Raw genomic sequence first — 19,703 nt, forward strand, 5'->3', positions numbered from 1 at the left:
AAAACGCTCTTAAAAGCATGTTTGGCTTATTCAGTTTTGAAAATGTGAATTGAATTTTATTTTTTAAAATTAAACATTTGGATTTGAAATTAAAATTAGTGAGAGGCTTTAGTGATCACCAAAGTTCTTGATAGTGAGACATACTATTAATGAAATATTGTTCATCCCAAAAAAATTTTTGGCTACGTGTCGTGTTTACACTTTCGCCCTCTTGGAGGGTTGACAATTCGGAGGTTCTGTTACTAAAATGATGATGGATATTTCCCTTTACGAAAGTTTACAGGCTTGCCATAGTGACGACCATTAGCATCCGTAAATTGCTGTGGGAGCTTTAAATAACATGAAACTAGTTTTGTTTGAAAAATGACATATTCTCATATTTCCGGGTTCTGGTGGGTTTCCAGCAGGTATTTTTTTTAAATTTAATTCGTGTAAAATCATACACATTTATGGCTTGAATATGTTTCATGAGTCAAATTTCAAATGATTTTGCCATCGCTAGAGTTACAGTTAACTTGATGATTAAAACTTGACTAAAGTTTGGAAAGAGCTTCAATTTCTAATTGTGACTGTGACTGTTTTAAGTTTAGTTTAATACATTTAATCACTAAATTATATTCAATTTGATTCCTAATTTTCCATCTATTAGAGCAAACTGCAAATATTTCAAATGTTATCGTTCAAAATTAACACTTCTCTTGGTTTTTAATTCAAATTTTAAAAAATAAGACTCAGTAACTCAATAGAGAGAGAGAGAAAAGAAAATGAAATTTTGAACTACAAATTTTTGGGTACTGATCTGATTACTATTTGATTTAGAGCATAACAAAAGGTTTATTTATATTTTATTATTCTTGTACCAGAACCGCATCAACCTGCTTGATAAAATTGTGTCGTTTTCGTTCAATCTATCATAAATGATTTCAATAATGAAGTATAAATGTTGGAATTTGATAAATTATTTGATTTTTTTTTTTCAAAATATTTGATTTCGTATTACAAACATTGCAAGGCTTAAGGCTTTTTTTAAGAAAAGTACTGATCTACAAATTGTGACTTTTAATTGTTGTGACTGCACAAAGAACCTATTAAACTGCCAAAGTCTCAATTTAAAAAGAAATTCTTAAATTTATGCAGTTATTCTATTATTTTGCTGGATAAAAGAAGAACAAAATGATGTGGTTGAACCGTCTTAAGCCATCCCAATTTTTGTAAAAATATCCACTTTTTTGCGTCGTTCGTCTCCTCTGAGCAATTTTCTGGATACGATACTGCAAGTTATATGAAATATTACATGTAGGTCTATTATTTGATTTTATAAAAATAGTTAACTGAGATATTATTGATCTATTGAACATAATTTGTAAGCAACCTTATACAGAAAACCAAGCTGTAGTAGGATAGACGGTCACTAATTTTGTGAGATATTTCATCCTGCTGCTCCAACAGTTCACGCTGAGCATGAGTGCGATACCTAAATTACGTTATTGAACCTAAGAATTCACCTCGCTCGTGCTGTGTATCACGGGCGAGGTTTACTTGGTAGTGTTGTACTTTTACAACGGCGTGAATGGCACGTCATAAATTCTACTCTCCCTTGTCCACCTCTATGTAATTAATAGACGACCTAAAACCCTTCAAAATGCATCAAAAGTTCCACGTCATAGGCGAGAAATGCATAAATTGAGTCCTCGCTACACGCGCAAGCGCACCCCCCATCTGCTCTGCACCGTAGCTCAGCTACTAGTGCGAGGAATTTAAAAGGATCAGGCTTTATGAACACACTTTCGCTACTGCGGTGGTCGTGCGGCGACCGCACTAAATCTATTTATGCGACTGTTTGCAAACCAAACGCCGCGAAGAGATGAGAAAATGGCGCACTTCATTTCCACTTCGCTTCGGCACGACCGACATCTGTCGTTTCCGAGCACTCATCCACACGCGGAGGCATCAACACACGAACGGACGAACGAATAGAGTTATCAGCCGATATTTATTTTGATTTTTTTGCTCTTTGAAGCACAACTTTCAACATGATATTGTGACGAATCTACAAGAGATACACTTTTGCTCTCAAAGACACTTTGGTAGCTAACAAGTTAATGCATATTTTGTAGAAGAATTTTTTTAACATTCATTACGATAATTTTAATAAAATTCATAAAAATACGTCGAAAAATGCTGATTTTTCCGTCACTTTTTGCAAACTTTTCGTAATTTGAGCCTTTGAATCATTTTCTACAAAAATTACGTCCAAGAAACTAAGATAGATTAGATCATAAGCTTTCGATTCATGCGCTGAGATTAAATGCATGACGCATAGTTGATTAGATATGAGGTTCCAAAGATGAACAAGTTGAAAATCTTAAAATCGTGAATAACTCACTTAGCAGTGATTTGCGACCCTATGTTCCATGGGCACTTTTTCATATCTCATGGAGACCTATCTACCCTCCAATTATTAAAAACATGGAACCAAACACCCTGTATATATATATATATATATATATATATATATATATATATATATATATATATATATATATATATATATATATATATATATATATATATATATATATATATATATATATATATATATATATATATATATATATATATATATATATATATATATATATATATATATATATATATATATATATGTATATATGCAAGAATTTCTGGGATTCTTCCAGGAATTTCTCCAAACATTCTTCCAGGATCTGTTTCTGGAACTCTTCCATAAATATTTCGAAATGGTTACGGAGATTTCGTCAGGAATTTTCAAGCGATTTCTTCTGGTATTCCTTAAGAGATCCCTCTAGAAAATCTTCCAGTGACTTCTCTGCAGAGATATATTCAAGCCTATCTCCAGGAATTACTCAAAATATTTCCCTAGTGATTTTTACAGAATTTCCGCCGATGATTCTTCTACGGATACATTCAAAGATATCCCCATCCCCAAGTAGTCCACCCGAAATTCGTGCGAATTTCCACCAGCAATTCCTCCAGGGATTTCATCATAAATTCCTCCAGGTGTTTTAAAGCTCACGAATTCCTCAAGGAATCTGTCAACAATTTCTTCCATGAATTCTCACAGTGTTACCACCAGGAAAATCGCCACATGACTTACTCCAAGTATTTCTTCAGATAATCCTCCAGTAATTCCTAAGGAATTTCTCCTGGGATTCGATCTTGGCCTCCAAAAAATCCTCCGGGATTTCCTCCAAGAGTTCCTCTGGAATTTCCTCCACAGATTCTCCCATGAATTCCTGCATGAATTTAATCTAAAATTATCCTAAGAACTTCTCCAGGGATTACATTGGGAAAATCTCTTCGAAAATTCCTCCAGTAAAATCTCTACATAAATTTTTTTTTGGTTTCAGTGATTCTTCCAGAGATTTCTCCTGGAATTTTTCCAGAAACTTCTCCATGAATTCCTCCAAGAATTATTCCAGGAATTCCACCAGAAAAATCTTCAGGGGTTTTCAAGCGATTTCTCTGCGGATTCCAACAGCACAATGATTCTTCCTGGGATACCTTCTAGGATTCCTCATGAGAAGCCTCCAGTAGTCCTTCAATAATCAACTTAGATAATCCATAGTCGAAAAGCATGTTTGGTGTTCCAGGAATTTCTCCAGGATTTCCTCCAGAGATTTCCTCGAGAATTCCTCTATAGGCTCCTAAGAATTTATCCAGGAATTTACCAGGGAATTCCTGTTGGGTTTATTCTAGTTTTTTTTTTCAAAATTCTTGCATATATACATATATATATATATATATATATATATATATATATATATATATATATATATATATATATATATAACGTTAATCATAACTTGCGAATGATTCCAACTACTAATTTGGCCGTTACGAAAAACGCGTAGCATTTCCAGAAAGACCAAGCTGAGGTCCCACCGGTCGAGAATCTTTTTGGATTATAAATGTTTTCGACTTACCAGAGCATAGATTATCTTTGTACCTGCCACACGATACACAAATGCAAAAATTATCAATCAAGACATTATCAGTAAATAACTGAAGAAATTCTTATAAAGGCACTAAGCTGAGAAGCAGGCTTTATCCCGGTTGGGACGTAACGCCAGAAACAAGAACAATTCTTTTGAGCTGTCGCATGATATATGACGATTTGAAAATGTCCACACCGAAAGCCAAATCTAATTGTTGGAACTCATGCGTATGGGTTCCATATCTTCCATATAGTTTTGTCTACAAATTAACTGAACGAATTTGCCTTACTGAACTCTTAAACTTTTGGTTTTTCAGAATTCCTTCCCTTTGAAGAAATTTTCATTAGATTCATTCAGATATAAGTATAAGATTTCCTTTAATTTACAACCGCAGATTATTATTACTAGTCATTCAGAACTTCAGTCAGAAATTTGCCTCGGTTCCTTGGCTAGAAAATTCAGTCAAAAATCATTCCTAGAGTTGGATTTTGTCCAATTTTACAAAAAGCCACGGAAAAATTCAATTTTTCAACAAAAATGTTTGAGGAATATCCACCTGGAATTTTACAGAGAAAGCCAAGAATCGCTTCTTATTTGACCTTTTGATCAAATCAAAAAATCAATTCAAATCATTTAAACAGCAACAATCTGTGAAACATTATTGTCTTGTTGTCCCAGCGATTTTAATGACCATGTTAAAAATTGTGACCAAAGCACTAAAAAGTGATCCGCTACCAACCCTGTTCTCAGGACAGCTAATCCATTGTGAGGACTACCGTCAAAGGTCAAACTTCAATGATTATCATTTTTTTAGGAATGACTCATCGAAATTGTAGATCTGAGAACGACTCAAAGCCAATCGGGAGGTAGAGATAAACCACGCCGCAAAAATCCGAAATTAGCGCACAAACGGTAAATTCACTTCGCCAAACAAATCGGATGAGCTGGCTCCAGGTTGTAAAGGTGAGTCATTGAAGACCGAAAAAAAATCCCGATAGGTTAAGATATGGGCAATGGAATTTGAATTTAGCCAGCCAGCCAGCTAGCCGTCAATATCGACGAAGGACGAATTCCAAATCAAGGCTCTGTGATGGTGTTGGGCATGAGGACGTTTTTATTGCTTTTCCAAAAAAGGTCTGCTCCCTTGGGTAGATAACGGTTAGGAGTGGAGGAGACCCCGGAGCAAGTGAGAGAAGCCAACGTGAAACTGGTATCACGTGTGCCGTGGATGGAAGTTTCCTGCGACTGCCTGGGTATGTACAGAATAAAATTACATACCTCTGGCTGTGGACAGTCGGAATTGGGTAGGTGAAGTGGACACCATTTTTTCTGGGTGGGTGTATGAGTGTCCTGAGATTTTTCTGTGCGCATTGTGGCTTAATTAGAAAATGGTCAAGGATAGAAAAAGTCTTTTTGAAATAATAGGACATTCATATGGGATTTACGTAATCCTCCGAGTCCTATTGGCCTATTGATACTGTCCGCAGCTATGAAGCAAAGAAGCTAATTGTTCTGGATTCAAATCTCAGTGTCTTAAAATAGAAACTTTAGCGAACTCTTGCCTAAAAAACAAACAGGAGCTAAAAAGAAACCGAACAGGACTCAAGAAAACAAAAATAAACTTTACAGGACCCAGGAGATTATAGTTTAATTAATCGTAAAATCTAGCCACACATTTCACTTATAATGTTTCTGAGATTTTTTGTGGGCTTTCCACGTGAAATCACGACAAGTATTACTGAACCTGTATGTTTTATATCATTTCTCCAGAAATATCATAAAAAAATGGATTTAGATATTATTTTCTACTGGATCAGCTCTTCTTATCAGTTTTGCACAAATTGCGTTATACCCAGGGCTGGTAGCAGTTAGACAGCAAAATAATAGTGACTTTAGTGACCAAAATGATCAAAATAGTGACCAAATAGTGACCAAAAAGTGACTTCAAAAGTATTAGTAATAAAAATTACTAGAAGTAAAAATACGTTCTACAGTGAAAGCTCCATGTGTCGATGACTCGATCGACTCATGGAACCATACTAGAAACAAAATTTCATAGTTACTACGATGGTCCCTCAAAACAGCTCTCCAACAGATTTCTGTTCCATGACTCTGCCATGATTCACTTTAGCATGGGGGGTTTTTCTCGGCCGAACTGTCTGAAACTTTGCAAAAAGAAGCACTTCAATGCAACGCATATTGTGGCCAAATATGAGCTCAGTAGCTTTCATAAAACCCCACTGCCGAAGTGAATCAAAAGTGCCAAGAATAGGATCCGGCTCCTACTCGTGATAGAATGTTTAGGAAAGTTCCTGTCCATGATGAACTTACTGGCAAAATTTCATTGAAGATTTTGAAGTAGAGATGCAAAACGAATGACTTGAAGCATTTCTCAACAAATCTGTGGAAAAAAGTTGGTTGTAGACAAAACTGAGGTGAAAATCGTGAATGTATTTCAAAGTATTCTTACTGCATTAAGGGGCCTATTTTATTGTGGAATTCTCATCATCCGGAATTCCACGTATCACTACAAACACAGATATTTCTAAATACTATTCGTTACGCTCCACAATCTTTATTGCTCTTCCAAGCCTTTCCGATTCCCGCACAAAGCAACAATTACACTCTAAGCCTGCAACACCGATTCTGCGTCACCTTTTACCCAGTAACAAGATATATTAAACTTGTCGACCAAGGTTTATTCATGCAAGGCACCACATTTATAAATCGAGCAGATTCATGTGACTCGTCCGTAATTAGAGATGTACCGAATAGTACTATTCGGCCTTCGACCGAATACCGAATAGTTGAAATATTATTATTCGGCCAAACGAATATTCGGCCGAATAATGACTCAATATTCGGCCAAACAAAACCTTAATATTCGGCCGAATAACAACCAAATTTCTCGAAAACTACATTTTCAATCCTGGATTATGGGTAGTATCCACTTCGTAATTACTGTACAAAAGAATAGGACAAGTAATGTCCAAATTACTTGAGCTGTATTCAGTTGACAAGTAGAGCTGATTTCGTAACATTGGTAACGCCTGCCGTACAAATCAAATGGAGCTGTCACTATTCCGTACGGAGAAATGTGCCGCTCAATTATTCCGCAGGTAAAAGTGACACCGCTCATTCTGGATCAGCTGTCAAAATTGCTTTGGTAATTAGCAACAAATTGTTCTTGACCACTCTACTTAGGATGTGGATACCAGGCTATGGGGCCTAACATTGCGCATCGCTTTTTTTCAAATAAAAATTCGACATATTATATGGAAAATTAATGGAATTACTAGAATATTACCTTTTTTACAAATACACTGCAAATATACTTTCCACAACACAGTTTTGTTCAGAAAAATGTTTATTTTTGGCAGAGCCACTCCTTAGCGCTTATGCTAAGATGGTGTAAAAGTTGACGTTTTATAAGGTTTTTTGTTTATTTACTAACATTAACGAAGGTTTTTTAGTAAACAAATGTATAGGCCTATTCACATGACGTCTCAAATCAGCTGATCGGGAAGCACTTTGACAGTACTTCTACGAAAATGACAGGCCCGTGTTAGCACCCGTCCTCCACCGATGTAAACAAATGCATAGACGGATCTGTCACATGAAAAGGCCTATGTCAAATACTTATTTTACATAAACGAACCTGTTGCTGAAACTGACTTGTTAAAAAAATCAATGATCAATTATAATTTTTTCATGCTTCTTAAAAATGCGCAAAGTTTGGAGCTGCGTAAAGTAAGGTGCGTACACGGTACATTAATTTAGGCGTGATTTTTTTTACTAATTGAAAGATCTACGATTGAACAAGCGGAGAAAAATATGTGGTTTGTTAAACCCTCAAAATTTATTTTAAAAAGCTTTTTTCACAAAAAGTATGATTTTGTACTAAAATACATAAATTTTTAGGTGTCACTTTTCAGGCGCACTAAATTCAGTAAACTTTGACAAGTGAAACAGCTGTTGAAAATTAAAACCAATACTATTGATTGATAATGTAACATGTGGTTTTTTATGCTTCATATAAATTGGATAGTGTGTCAGACACTTTTATCGCCAAAATCAGTGTGTTTCCTGGTGTCCAAAATCAAGCTAAAAACTTCCATATAAGTGTCCGGCCCATAGATGACATGTCTCTAATTTCAGAATCTGTGAAGACAGAAACGTCGTCATATTCTGTGTAACCTAATAACTGCCCAATCATAGTTTATTAAATATTATTTAGTACTCGTATTATGGTGTTGAACTTCTCTTGGTTTCTGAAAAAAACAAACGTCTAGTGTTCGGGCATAGAGGCTGTCTGGCCATAAAAGACTCTCCTTTAATTGATTTTTTTTTTAAACTTGGTATGAAACATTATATTTTATTGCAATTTCAATTCATCTTGTTATTCTTCGGTCACTATTCGGCCTGTTCTGCCGAATAATGGATTTTATTTTTCGGCAGACCGAATATTCGGTACATCTCTATCCGTAATCACTGTCGATCAAGGTAAGCATACATATTTCAGATGTCACCCGTTGACTTCATAGAGTGACAATTGTCGAGAAACTCGAGTGACAGAGCCGTGTCGAGCGAACTTTTTGGTCGACAGTGACTCCAGTCGAGTCATTTTGATCGACTCGACTTATAAAATAGACCCCTAAGTAAGAATTACTGCGAAAAAATCACTGGTAATTCATTCAGCACGTCTATTAGATATTAGTCCTGCTTTGTGTCAAAATTTATCAAAATATTTCGGACATAAATTTTTTCCCGAAGTCGCTTCCTAAGTTTTTCCAGAATCTTCTCCAAAACTTTGGCCAGAAAATTTTTACATTTTCCGTTGGAAATGTTTATGGAATATTCATTTGAATTCTTCCAGAAAGTTAGCCGGGAATCTCTATTTTACTTGAGTCAAGAATCTTGACACTTTGATTCAAAAATCACACTATAGTTGCCTATAAAAGAATAAATATCTATTTATTTTTGATAATGTTTGAAAAGCTATCTTTGCCTTAAATTTGATTATCATCATATCACGAAAAAAAGTGACTTTAGTGACCATTTTCCTGAGAAAAGTGACTTTAGTGACTTTTTGTCGAAAATAGTGACTTTTTAGTAACCAGGTCGAAAAAAGTGACCAAGTCACTAAAAAGTGACTTACTACCAGCCCTGTGATTATCATCATATCACGAAAAAAAAGTGACTTTAGTGATCATTTTCCTGAGAAAAGTGACTTTAGTGACTTTTTGTCGAAAATAGTGACTTTTTAGTAACCAGGTCGAAAAAAGTGACCAAGTCACTAAAAAGTGACTTACTACCAGCCCTGGTTATACCTGAGTGACTTTGTTGTACGAAATTTGTGCTAGGTCATAAAGCGCGTACAATCAAAATTTGAAAAAAAAATATATTTATCAGTGCCGATAGGATAAATGATGTCTTAAAGTATAGATGTTTGACATTAGTATACTTGAAACTAATATTTTTTATTTTTAAAATACCTGAAAAGCTATAATTTCGTTAAGTTTTCTTATGTGGAGAGAAAAACTAGAGATTTTTGAGAATTTTACCATTCTGTCAAATGTTTGCTGGCAAAACCAAATAAAAATTTAAACAAAAATTCTTATGGAACATCTTACTTAGATACAATGTACTTAAACTCACCACACCGAAGGATTCAGATAAAACATTCATTACTTGTTAAGTTCTGACAAATCACAAAAGTATGGTCTGTGCTGGCTAGATAAGAATTCATTTTCTAAAATCAAAAATTTGAGTAATTTTATCAAACAAAATTTTCACAGGCAGCATTTAAAATGCTTCAAGGAAAAATACAAAAATATAAAAATATGTATTTGTATGAAAAAATATTGTGATTCTTGTTATCAAAGTCGTGCCTATACTTTCTGGGACACCCTACACTTTACTTTACCTTCGATGCCGGTACAAACTCAGTCCATGGTTGCTTGCCTCCAGTTTCTCGATTGTCCTTGATTGTCCCATATTTACAAGATCCTACTCCAGAAAACAATATGAGCATCCCTTGAAAAATCGCTTGAAGTATTTTTGGGAAGAATTGTTGAGAAATCTTTTGAGAAATTTCTGTAGAAATACGTGGTAGAGTTCCTAAAATTATTCCAGTAGAAATTTCTGGAGAAAGCACTAGAAGAATTCCTGTAGCTTATGCTCGAGGAATCTGTGAACCAATTCCTGAAGAATCTGTGGAACAGTCACGTAATAGTCACTGAAGTTTCTTTAGCGCTTCTAGCATTTTGCACCAGGATCAACTGTCAGCATAATAAGGTTGAGTTTAAGTTTGGATAAAATGGGACCTTCCAACAAAAATAGATACTCTCTAAGAGTTGCATTGAAGTAACATCTGCCACCAGCCCTGGAAACAATAGGGTGCAGAGTAACCTGAGCACTTCCATCGAAGATAAATTAAAGACCTCCATGTCCCTTGCAGTTGCCCAAAATTTTATGGCATCATAAGGTAATTTTTTTAAACGATTTTCTTTCACTACTCGCCAATCTAGGACAGATGCATCAGTCTGGAGTCTCTCAAATTAATAACTGAGCTGCTCCAGATGGTGTGAGCATCAGCAGCATTATAGAAATGTGGTTAATAAACCGAACAGGACGTATTTTCCATTGAGGTTACCAAAGTAACATCGATTGTGACAAAACTTACATCTCTGGTAATTAATTGGAAAATTAGATGTAACAACTATTGCGTTTTTAATAAGCACACATGCACGAGACATGACACATGAGTTTGCGTTTTCATGTAAAATTAGAATAGGACTACCATCCAGTGGTGGAGGACCATTTAAAATGTATCTTCAAAAATAAAACTAATATGAGCTATCCTAATCGAAACTACTACAAAACTAGGCTGGATGAAGCTTTCCGCGATCACAGCAAGAGAAACAACAGCAGCGAAAACCATCAGATCAGTATCTACTGAAGGACGCCGAAAGCAAAAAAGCACAGAATACAATGTGTGAGATGCATGTTGTGAAATAATAAAGTGCAAATTTATGTTAGTTAAGAACATATTCTTCAACAAACTCTTATTAAGCCTAAAGTATTAAACTGAAGAAACTCTTAGAAACACAAGGCTTCTGAAATATTACATCAGAAAGCTCAAGACGCCAAGGTACTCCAAAATAAATCGGGCTGTTGTACTTTGTACAACAGTTGTGATTTATATGGTATAATTTTGCAACAAAAATATCTATCATCACCAAACCAAAAACTTTTGTACATCTTTGTACAACACTTTTGGTTTTGCGAATATCCCAAGAGACTGACTACTTCAAAAGATAGTGTCTTCAACAAAGTAGTTCAATAGCTCAACGGCTATCATTATTTTAGCCAATATCGAACTTCAAGAATTAAACAAAGAAAGCATTTGAGCTACTGATCAACTTTGCCGAAGCCGCCATTTTTCTACATTAATCTCAGTGATTACATTCATCTGATAAATTTATTCACGACTACTGAGACTAAGAATCAATCGTAAATTAAGAAAACTTTGATTATTAGTGATTGTTTACATTTTTTCATTAATTCATTCGTCGGTCGATTCTGAATACATATTTTCAGAGCAAATGAAAAGACAACTCTGTGTGATTATTTCCACTAAAGTCGCCCCTTATTCCAGCATGACACCGCTATCACCGAACAAAAAAGAAAACCACTTCCATGTACGTGTCGACGACTAACGAGAGAAGGAGGGTGTTTATTTTGGCACAACTCTTACAACCTAAAGATGTGACATTCCCATCGTCCTTGCCGAGCAAGGACAACTCACCCACTAGCAGGGCGAAGGAGACAAACGTGAGAGTTGGGACTGTTTTTCCTGGCTTTCCACATCAGTCTTTCGGTACGACAACGATGACGTTGGTTGTCAAAACGAAAGGAACAAGCATGTGCGAGCTGGAGCTGGTCGTCGTTGTCGTCCTTGTTAATGATGAACCAACAACCATCCTTGTGCTCGTCATTGGTTATAATACATTTGAGGCAAAAAAAAGAATAGCGTCATCAAACATACGACGAGCTCAGTTCTTTCAATTTTTTGTGCAGATGAACTTTGCGGCAACGCTAAGTAGCTCAGTCGAAAAGAAGTGTAGATGAAGATTTGATGTCGTCGTTAAATGTCTTAGAGGGTCGCGCATTTATTACGTAAGATGCTCTCCCGGATTTCTTAGAACTCCCTACGGCGGTTTATGTGTAAAACTTTGGAAGGAACGTGCACGAAAACACAAACCTTTACGTTCTACAGTTTGCATGCGGGTTCATGTCTCCGCTTTTAAGGGCAATCTTTGATGTTTGCTGTTGGCACTATTTATTTATTCATTTAGCGTAGCTTCCGAAAGGATCGATAAATTGGCGTCGGTCGATGTCAAACGTCACACGTGATATCGGTAAAAAAGAACCTTTTATATCGCCAATTGGTTTCGTCACCGCGGAAGGTCCCTTCAATTCAACCAATTGGATTTTCTGTTATACCCGCGTTAGGACACCTACCTTCCCAGAATCTCGAGCAGTTCACCGACTCCGTTGAAGTGCTCCGTTTCGTATATAAAACGTAGAAATATGTTGTTTATCTGCTTACGAATAAAAGCACGTAATCCTAAAAATTTGCCATATATACGATGCAATACGGTTTTCAAAAAATCACGCTCTCTCGGGTCCTCGGAATCGAACAGTTCCAGTAACTATGATGAGAATAAACCGAAAAGAAGAATGATATTATAGCAAATGAAAGATTATTTAAACAGTAAAATACTGACCTGGAGCACAAACTTCTGGTCGATCACCTTCTTGCCGAAGGTCGCCTGGAAGTCGGCCGATTCTAGGAAGCGTAGGAACACCTCGTACACTAGCTGTAGATGGGGCCAGGACGCCTCCAGTGTCGGGTCGTCCTCTTCCGGATCAAAGTCCGGGTTTTCACTGGGCGGGAGCGTTCGGAATAGATTCACAGATATCTGAAAGAAGACAAAGGTAGATCGGAGATATAGAAGGAGAATGTAATATGACACGTATCTTCAATAAGCTGGTGACAGAGACGTCTGATTTATTCCTAATCATTCAAAAGGCTCGCTTTCTTCTATTCGAATTAGATATACTACTTTGGATTCTAGCTAGCTGCCCGGCCAACTCTTTACTGTCTATATTGATAAAATAATATTGATTAGTATCATATTGTTGATCACCATCACGATTCGACATGATTGACTACGGTGATACTTTCAGAAATGTTTTCTAATATTTTTCCTGGTATAAAATATATTCGGCGTCTTGTCTACTAGATACGACTGGATCGTGCGCTATCCAGTCTGTCGTTCAGCATGACAATCAAGCATGAAGGGAGCGATATCCGTTACACCGCGGTAGTCACTCTGGTTGAGAAAAATGCGGCCAACAGCGCAAGCTGGGAAGAGATAACCCACGTACTTCACCGCCTCAATGTACCAGTGTAGTTGTGTATGTTTCTAGAAACCTATTTTCATGGTAGGATTTCGCTGTATGATACAGAGGAGGGGCAGAAAAGCGTTCGAATTACCACAGGTGTACCTCATGGGGCCGATGTTTTGGAATGCGATGTACAAAGATCTATAGTGGTGCCCCTTCCGGATGTTAAGATTGTTGACTGAGATTGTTGATGTAGGAATTTGAGTTGACCGTGGTGCACTCTATCTTCATCTTTAAAGCCTAATTCGCTGCTCACAAGTAATTTCTTGGGCTATCTTGATGCATGGGAAATTCCTGCAAGAAATCGATCAAGAAAACGCTTTTTCCAGATTGCAGTACGCAGTTGAAAAGAAATGTCAATTCAAATGGAGCTTACTGTAGTTGAGCATTTCTCGGGCAGAAATTTTTACTTTTCTTGATCGGAACAGCATACTTAGCTTAAGGAAAGGATGTGTTATGTCACCATTCAACCGCCCCTCGGTTGCTGCGATGGAAAGTGGTCCGTTCCCAAGTTCCGCAGTGTCCCAGTGGGTGACCGTCGTAATCTCGGTAGTGACCGTTCCATCGTAGATGTCACAGTGCGTGGACCAGTGTTCTCTTCCGAATTCGTATGGTAGCAGGTTCACAGTGCGTGATCGCTGCATTCGATTCCGTCGCCGGATTTACAGTCCTCCAACAACCTCGTTCCCCGTTACCATTCCGAACAGGATGAGTTCTAGGATACTCGGACTGGCCCGTCACAGGACACAGGGGATGGTGGTCAACAATCGCAAGTCCGAGCAAAGGAAGCTTATCTCGGTAGGTGCCTGTGCACCATAGAGTCCAAGCGATCCCTCAGGCAACTTGGGCTTTTGATCAATGACAAGCTCAGCTTGGGTTGCAAAATGGTGAGTCGACAACCAGGAAGGAGCGTCCAATATAGCTCTGGTCCTCACAAGCCCCTACCTCACGCTTCCACGGGTCTAACGATGACAAAGACCGCCAGCTAAGGGTTGCGTACTTAGCTGGTAGTGCAACCTGGGCACTGTTGTCCTTCTGACATCAGCTAGAGTGAGGAGGTGCCAGGTGGGAGCTTGGGATTTTTACCCTTTCCAAGCGAAACTCGTACATACAGCCGTATGGAATACCACCTTTAGTACTTCCTTCGGGAGGTGACCGAGCGTCTGGTCCATCTGACCAGGGCCTCAAGCATGGTCTACCTCAGATGTAACATTCCTGACTTACGCTGATCCGGCTCTGAACACAACCCCCATGAAGGATTGTGTCAACCCTAGCATGGCCTCCCTGCTTGCATAGACAACCATGGGATCACGAGAGGCGACTATTTACAACGAGTAGAGATAGCGGCACGAAGGGGGGACCCAATCGAATGGAGCAAATAATCGATTTGGATGGAGAATCTAGTGGAGGGAACGAAGACGCGATAGTATTCGCAAGGAGCGGAAAGATGCAGAAATCGCCAGTGATACCACAGACGGTAGCAGCCAGCACTAGCAGATGCAGCACACCGAGTGAGCCACCGGGAAACCAGCGGGATGCAGGCTTCCTGAGTCAAGTGCTCACACCAAAATCGGGGAGTAGCACCGCTCAAGACGACAGGCAGCATGAGAAGTCGGAGCTGTCGGAAGTAAAGAGGAAGGTCAATGAACTCATAGAGAGTTCGTCAAGACGAAAAACAACGTCCACCTCAGAATCAAGCAGCTGGTCACTAGCATCAAGTCTGCCGTTACAGCCGCAGAACGCGGACAGAAGGAATTGCGGAGTAGAGCGGAAAAAGCAGAAAAAGCATTAACTTCGGTGAATGCAACAGCCGTTGCACAGGAGACGCCTAGGAGCAATCCGACCACCCGCTCGGAAAAAAGAACGAGGGATACACCAGGAGAGGAGGAAGATCCCAAAAAGCAGAGAAGCGACAATGAGTGCGTCAGTGAGCAGAACGGCAGTGAATGGCGCACCGTGAAAGGTCAAAAGGAGAAGAATACAGCTCGTAAGGAGAGGAAGCGGCAAAAAAAGGAACCGAAGAAGAAAGAAAAGCGACGGTCACCTCGCGAGAGGTTCAGGGGCGATGCTCTTGTCATTGAGGCAAGCGATAAGACAAGCTACGCGGCGATTCTCAGGAGAGTGAGGGAGGACCCAGAGCTTAAGAAGCTGGGTGAAAACCAGGCGCACCCAGAAAGGTGACATGCTCTTTGAGCTTAAAAAAGATCCGTCGATCAAGAGTTCGGCCTGCCGAGAGCTCGTCGCGAAGTCGCTGGGCAACGAGGCAAGCGTGAGAGCCTTATCCCAGGAGGCAGTGATCGAATGCAGAGAACTGGACGAGATCACAACAGAAGACGACGTGAGGGGTGCACTGTTATCCCAATGCAACCTGGAAGAAGCACCGCAGTCCATCCGGCTGAGGAGAGCTTACGGAGGTATGCAAATAGCGACGATCCGATTACCAGTCGCAGCAGCCAAAAAACTCGTCGAGGCTGGTAAGATCAAGGTGGGATGGTCGGTTTGCCCGCTGAAACTGATCCCTCGGGAGACAAATCCGGTGGAGAGATGCTTCAAATGCATGGATTTCGGCCACCGGGCAATAAACTGCAAAGGCCCGGACAGGTCCGAACACTGCAGGAAATGTGGTGAAAAAGGTCACGTTGGCAGGGACTGCCTGAATACACCTAGGTGCATGCTGTGTAAGGTGGAGGAAGGTAACGCCCATACGACGAGTGGCTTCAAGTGCCCTAAATATCAGAAGGCGAAGGCAGGGCAGTAATGATGATGGAGATAACGCAGGTGAACCTCAACCATTGCGACGCCGCACAACAACTGTTGTGGCAGTCGACAACAGAAACAAAGTGCGACATTGCGATCATTGCAGAACCGTATCGGGTTCCTCCCGATAACGGCAATTGGGTAGCAGACAGAGCAGAGACGACGGCGATTCAAGTAATGGGCCGATTCCCTATCCAAGAAGTAGTCGAACGCTCATACGAGGGCTTCGTGATCGTTAAAATTAACGAAATCTTCGTGTGTAGCTGTTACGCCCCCCCGAGATGGACACTGGAGCAGTACACCCAGATGTTGGATGTGCTAACCGACAAGCTGATCGGTCGAACGCCGGTAATAATCGGAGGAGACTTCAATGCGTGGGCCGTGGAGTGGGGTAGTAGACTGACCAACGCGAGAGGCTACAGTTTGCTTGAAGCTCTAGCGAAGCTCGACGTAAGGCTGTGCAACGACGGTCTCGCTAGCACATTTCGCAAAAACGGTAGGGAGTCCATCATAGACGTGACCTTTTGCAGCCCGTCGCTGATCACCAATATGAACTGGAGAGTTAGCGAAGAATACACCCACAGTGACCATCAGGCGATCCACTACTGCGTTGGCCAGAGAAGTTGTTCAGTATGGCAGAGGAGGAATGAAGAACGAAGGTGGAAGACGAAGCATTTCGATAAGGATCTTTTCGTCGAAGAACTCCGAGCAGTAAGCGACGCTCCAAACATGGATGCAGGAGAGCTGACAGAAGCGTTGGCGAGAGCGTGTGACGCAACTATGCCGAGAAAATTGGAGCCAAGAAATCAACGGCGTCCTACATACTGGTGGAACGACAGACTCAGCACCCTTCGCGCAGCCTGCTTAAGAGCCAGAAGACGCGTGCAGAGAGCTAGATCCGAAGCCAGCATGGAAGAGCGTAAAGTGACCTACCGGCTGGCCAGAGCCGCCTTCAAACGGGAAATATCGACGAGTAAAACGAACTGCTACAAGGAGTTGTGCCGGGAAGCTGACGCAAATCTCTGGGGCAACGCCTATCGAGTAGTGATGGCGAAGATCAAGGGCCCAGTTACCCCAGCTGAAATGTGTCCCGACAAACTGAAGGCGATAGTGAACGGTCTCTTTCCTACGCATGCTCCAACAGCGTGGCCGCCCACACCGTACGCTGACGTAGATGAGGAAAATGCCGGTATACATGTGTCTAACGCCGAGCTGATAACGGTTGCGAATGGATTGAAGCTGAACAAAGCTCCCGGACCAGATGGTATCCCTAATGTTGCGCTAAGGGCAGCAATCTTGGCGTTCCCAGACATATTCAGGACAGCATTGCAGAAGTGTCTAGCGGAAGGCTGCTTTCCAGACAGATGGAAGGTGCAGAAGCTGGTGTTACTTGCAAAACCGGGAAAACCGCCAGGAGATCCTGCTTCATATAGACCAATATGCTTGCTGGATACTCTTGGCAAACTTTTGGAGAAGGTCATCCTCGGCAGGCTGACGATCTACACGGAAGGCGAGAACGGATTGTCGAAAAGGCAGTTCGGATTCCGTAAAAAGACTTCGACGGTGGATGCTATTCGGGCAGTCATCGCGTGCGCGGAGAAAGCGTCCAAGCAGAAGAGGAGAGGCAATCGATACTGCGCAGTGGTAACAATAGACGTCAAGAACGCGTTCAATAGTGCCAGTTGGGAGGCTATCGCCGCAGCCCTACACAGAATGCGGGTTCCAGGATATCTATGTAAAGTTCTGCAAAGTTACTTTCAGAACCGGGTACTGGTCTACGACACAAACCAGGGACGGATGTCAATTGAAGTCACGGCGGGAGTTCCACAAGGATCCATACTTGGTCCAACATTGTGGAACATGATGTACGATGGAGTGCTAACCTTGTCACTGCCAAATGGAGTCGAGATCGTCGGGTTCGCAGATGACGTCGTTCTCGCGATAACTGGTGAGACTGCGGAGGAGGTGGAGATGCTGACGGCGGAATCGCTAGACACCATCGAATCGTGGATGACGGGAGTCAAGCTGCAGTTGGCTCATCATAAAACGGAGGTGGTGCTGGTCAGCAACTGCAAGGCGGTACAGCAGTTGGAAATCAACGTCGGAGGGCACGCAATCCCATCGAAGCGCTCTCTAAAGCATCTCGGAGTAATGGTCGACGACAGGCTAAACTTCAACAGCCACGTAGACTATGCCTGCGAAAAGGCAGCGAAAGCTGCTAACACCGTAGCCAGGATCATGCCCAACATTGGAGGACCAAGAAGCAGCACGAGGCGTCTTCTAGCGACCGTATCATCGTCTATACTGAGGTATGGAGTCCCGGTTTGGGCTGCAGCGTTGGGAACCAAACGTAATCGAGATAAGCTGGCAGGTACGTTCCGGATCATGGCTATACGGGTTGCGAGTGCCTACCGCACTATATCATCGGAGGCAGTGTGCGTTATCGCCGGAATGATCCCCATCTGCATCACTCTGGCTGAGGACATCGCATGTTACCAGCAAAGGGACACCAGGAATGTGAGGAATACCATTAGGTTGGACACAATGGCCAGGTGGCAGCAGGAGTGGGATAACTCGGAGAAAGGAAGGTGGACCCACAGGCTCATTCCTAACGTGTCGGTGTGGACGACCAGAAAACATGGAGAAGTTAACTTCTTCCTGACCCAGTTTCTGTCAGGCCATGGATGCTTCCGGAAATATCTGCACAGATTCGGACACGCAGAATCTCCACATTGTCCGGCCTGTCCAAATATCGAGGAGACACCGGAGCACGTTATATTCGACTGCCCTCGATTCACGGATATACGAAGCGAGATGATGCCAGAAACCGCAAACGTCCTAAATCCGGACAACATCGTGCAGAACATGTGCCAGCATGAAAGCACCTGGAATGCGGTGAACAGGGGAATAACGGCGATTATGTCGTTGCTGCACAGGAGATGGCGTGAAGACCAGAGAGCTCCGGGTCGCGATCGGAGTAGGCTAGATCCTCCGTCGGGGACTAGACCGAGTAGAGCGGGCGTAGCGTAGTATCGGTTAATAGTCGTCCGGGCGCCTGCAAACCGGAAGCCATCCTCCAACCGGAATTGCAGAACCGCCCCTGGCACTTGGCCAACCAACGTCGAGTCGGAGTAGGCTGAGTCCACCGCCGGGGTCCAGCTGAGTAATTCGCGAAATAGCACCGGCAAATGGTCGTCGGGGCGCCTGTGAACCGGAAGTTTCCCTCCACCGGAATCGCAGGACCGACCTCGGCATCTGCCCGGCCAGCTTCGGAGTAGGCTAAGTCCACCGCCGGGGACTAGTTGAGTAGATCGCGTTGTTGCACCGGCAAATGATCGTCGGGGCGCCTGTGAACCGGAATCGCAGGACCGACCTCGGCATCTGCCCGGATAGCATCGGTTCGGGAGATCTTCCGCCGCCGGGGAAATCTTCGTCGGAGTAAGATAGATCCACCGCCGGGAACTACTCTGAGTAGTACGTAGCGTATCACCGGCT

The 19,703-nt window shown here is 41.3% G+C and overlaps 1 protein-coding gene across 10 annotated transcripts in view; it reads right to left on the reverse strand.

Moving 5' to 3' along the window:
* LOC5570245 (serine/threonine-protein phosphatase 2A 56 kDa regulatory subunit epsilon isoform) overlaps window positions 1-19,703 on the reverse strand; it is a 219,532-nt gene that overhangs the window by 33,373 nt on the left and 166,456 nt on the right. For all 10 annotated transcript variants that reach the window (XM_021857396.1, XM_021857393.1, XM_021857392.1 and 7 more), the window contains 2 exons: window positions 12,770-12,964; window positions 12,504-12,694 (listed from right to left, as the gene is read on the reverse strand). In XM_021857396.1, the coding sequence (XP_021713088.1) occupies window positions 12,504-12,694; window positions 12,770-12,964 (386 nt within the window). The remainder of the gene's footprint in view (window positions 1-12,503; window positions 12,695-12,769; window positions 12,965-19,703) is intronic.

This window comes from Aedes aegypti, chromosome 1 (assembly GCF_002204515.2).
Source record: "Aedes aegypti strain LVP_AGWG chromosome 1, AaegL5.0 Primary Assembly, whole genome shotgun sequence".
Taxonomy (NCBI): domain Eukaryota; kingdom Metazoa; phylum Arthropoda; class Insecta; order Diptera; family Culicidae; genus Aedes; species Aedes aegypti.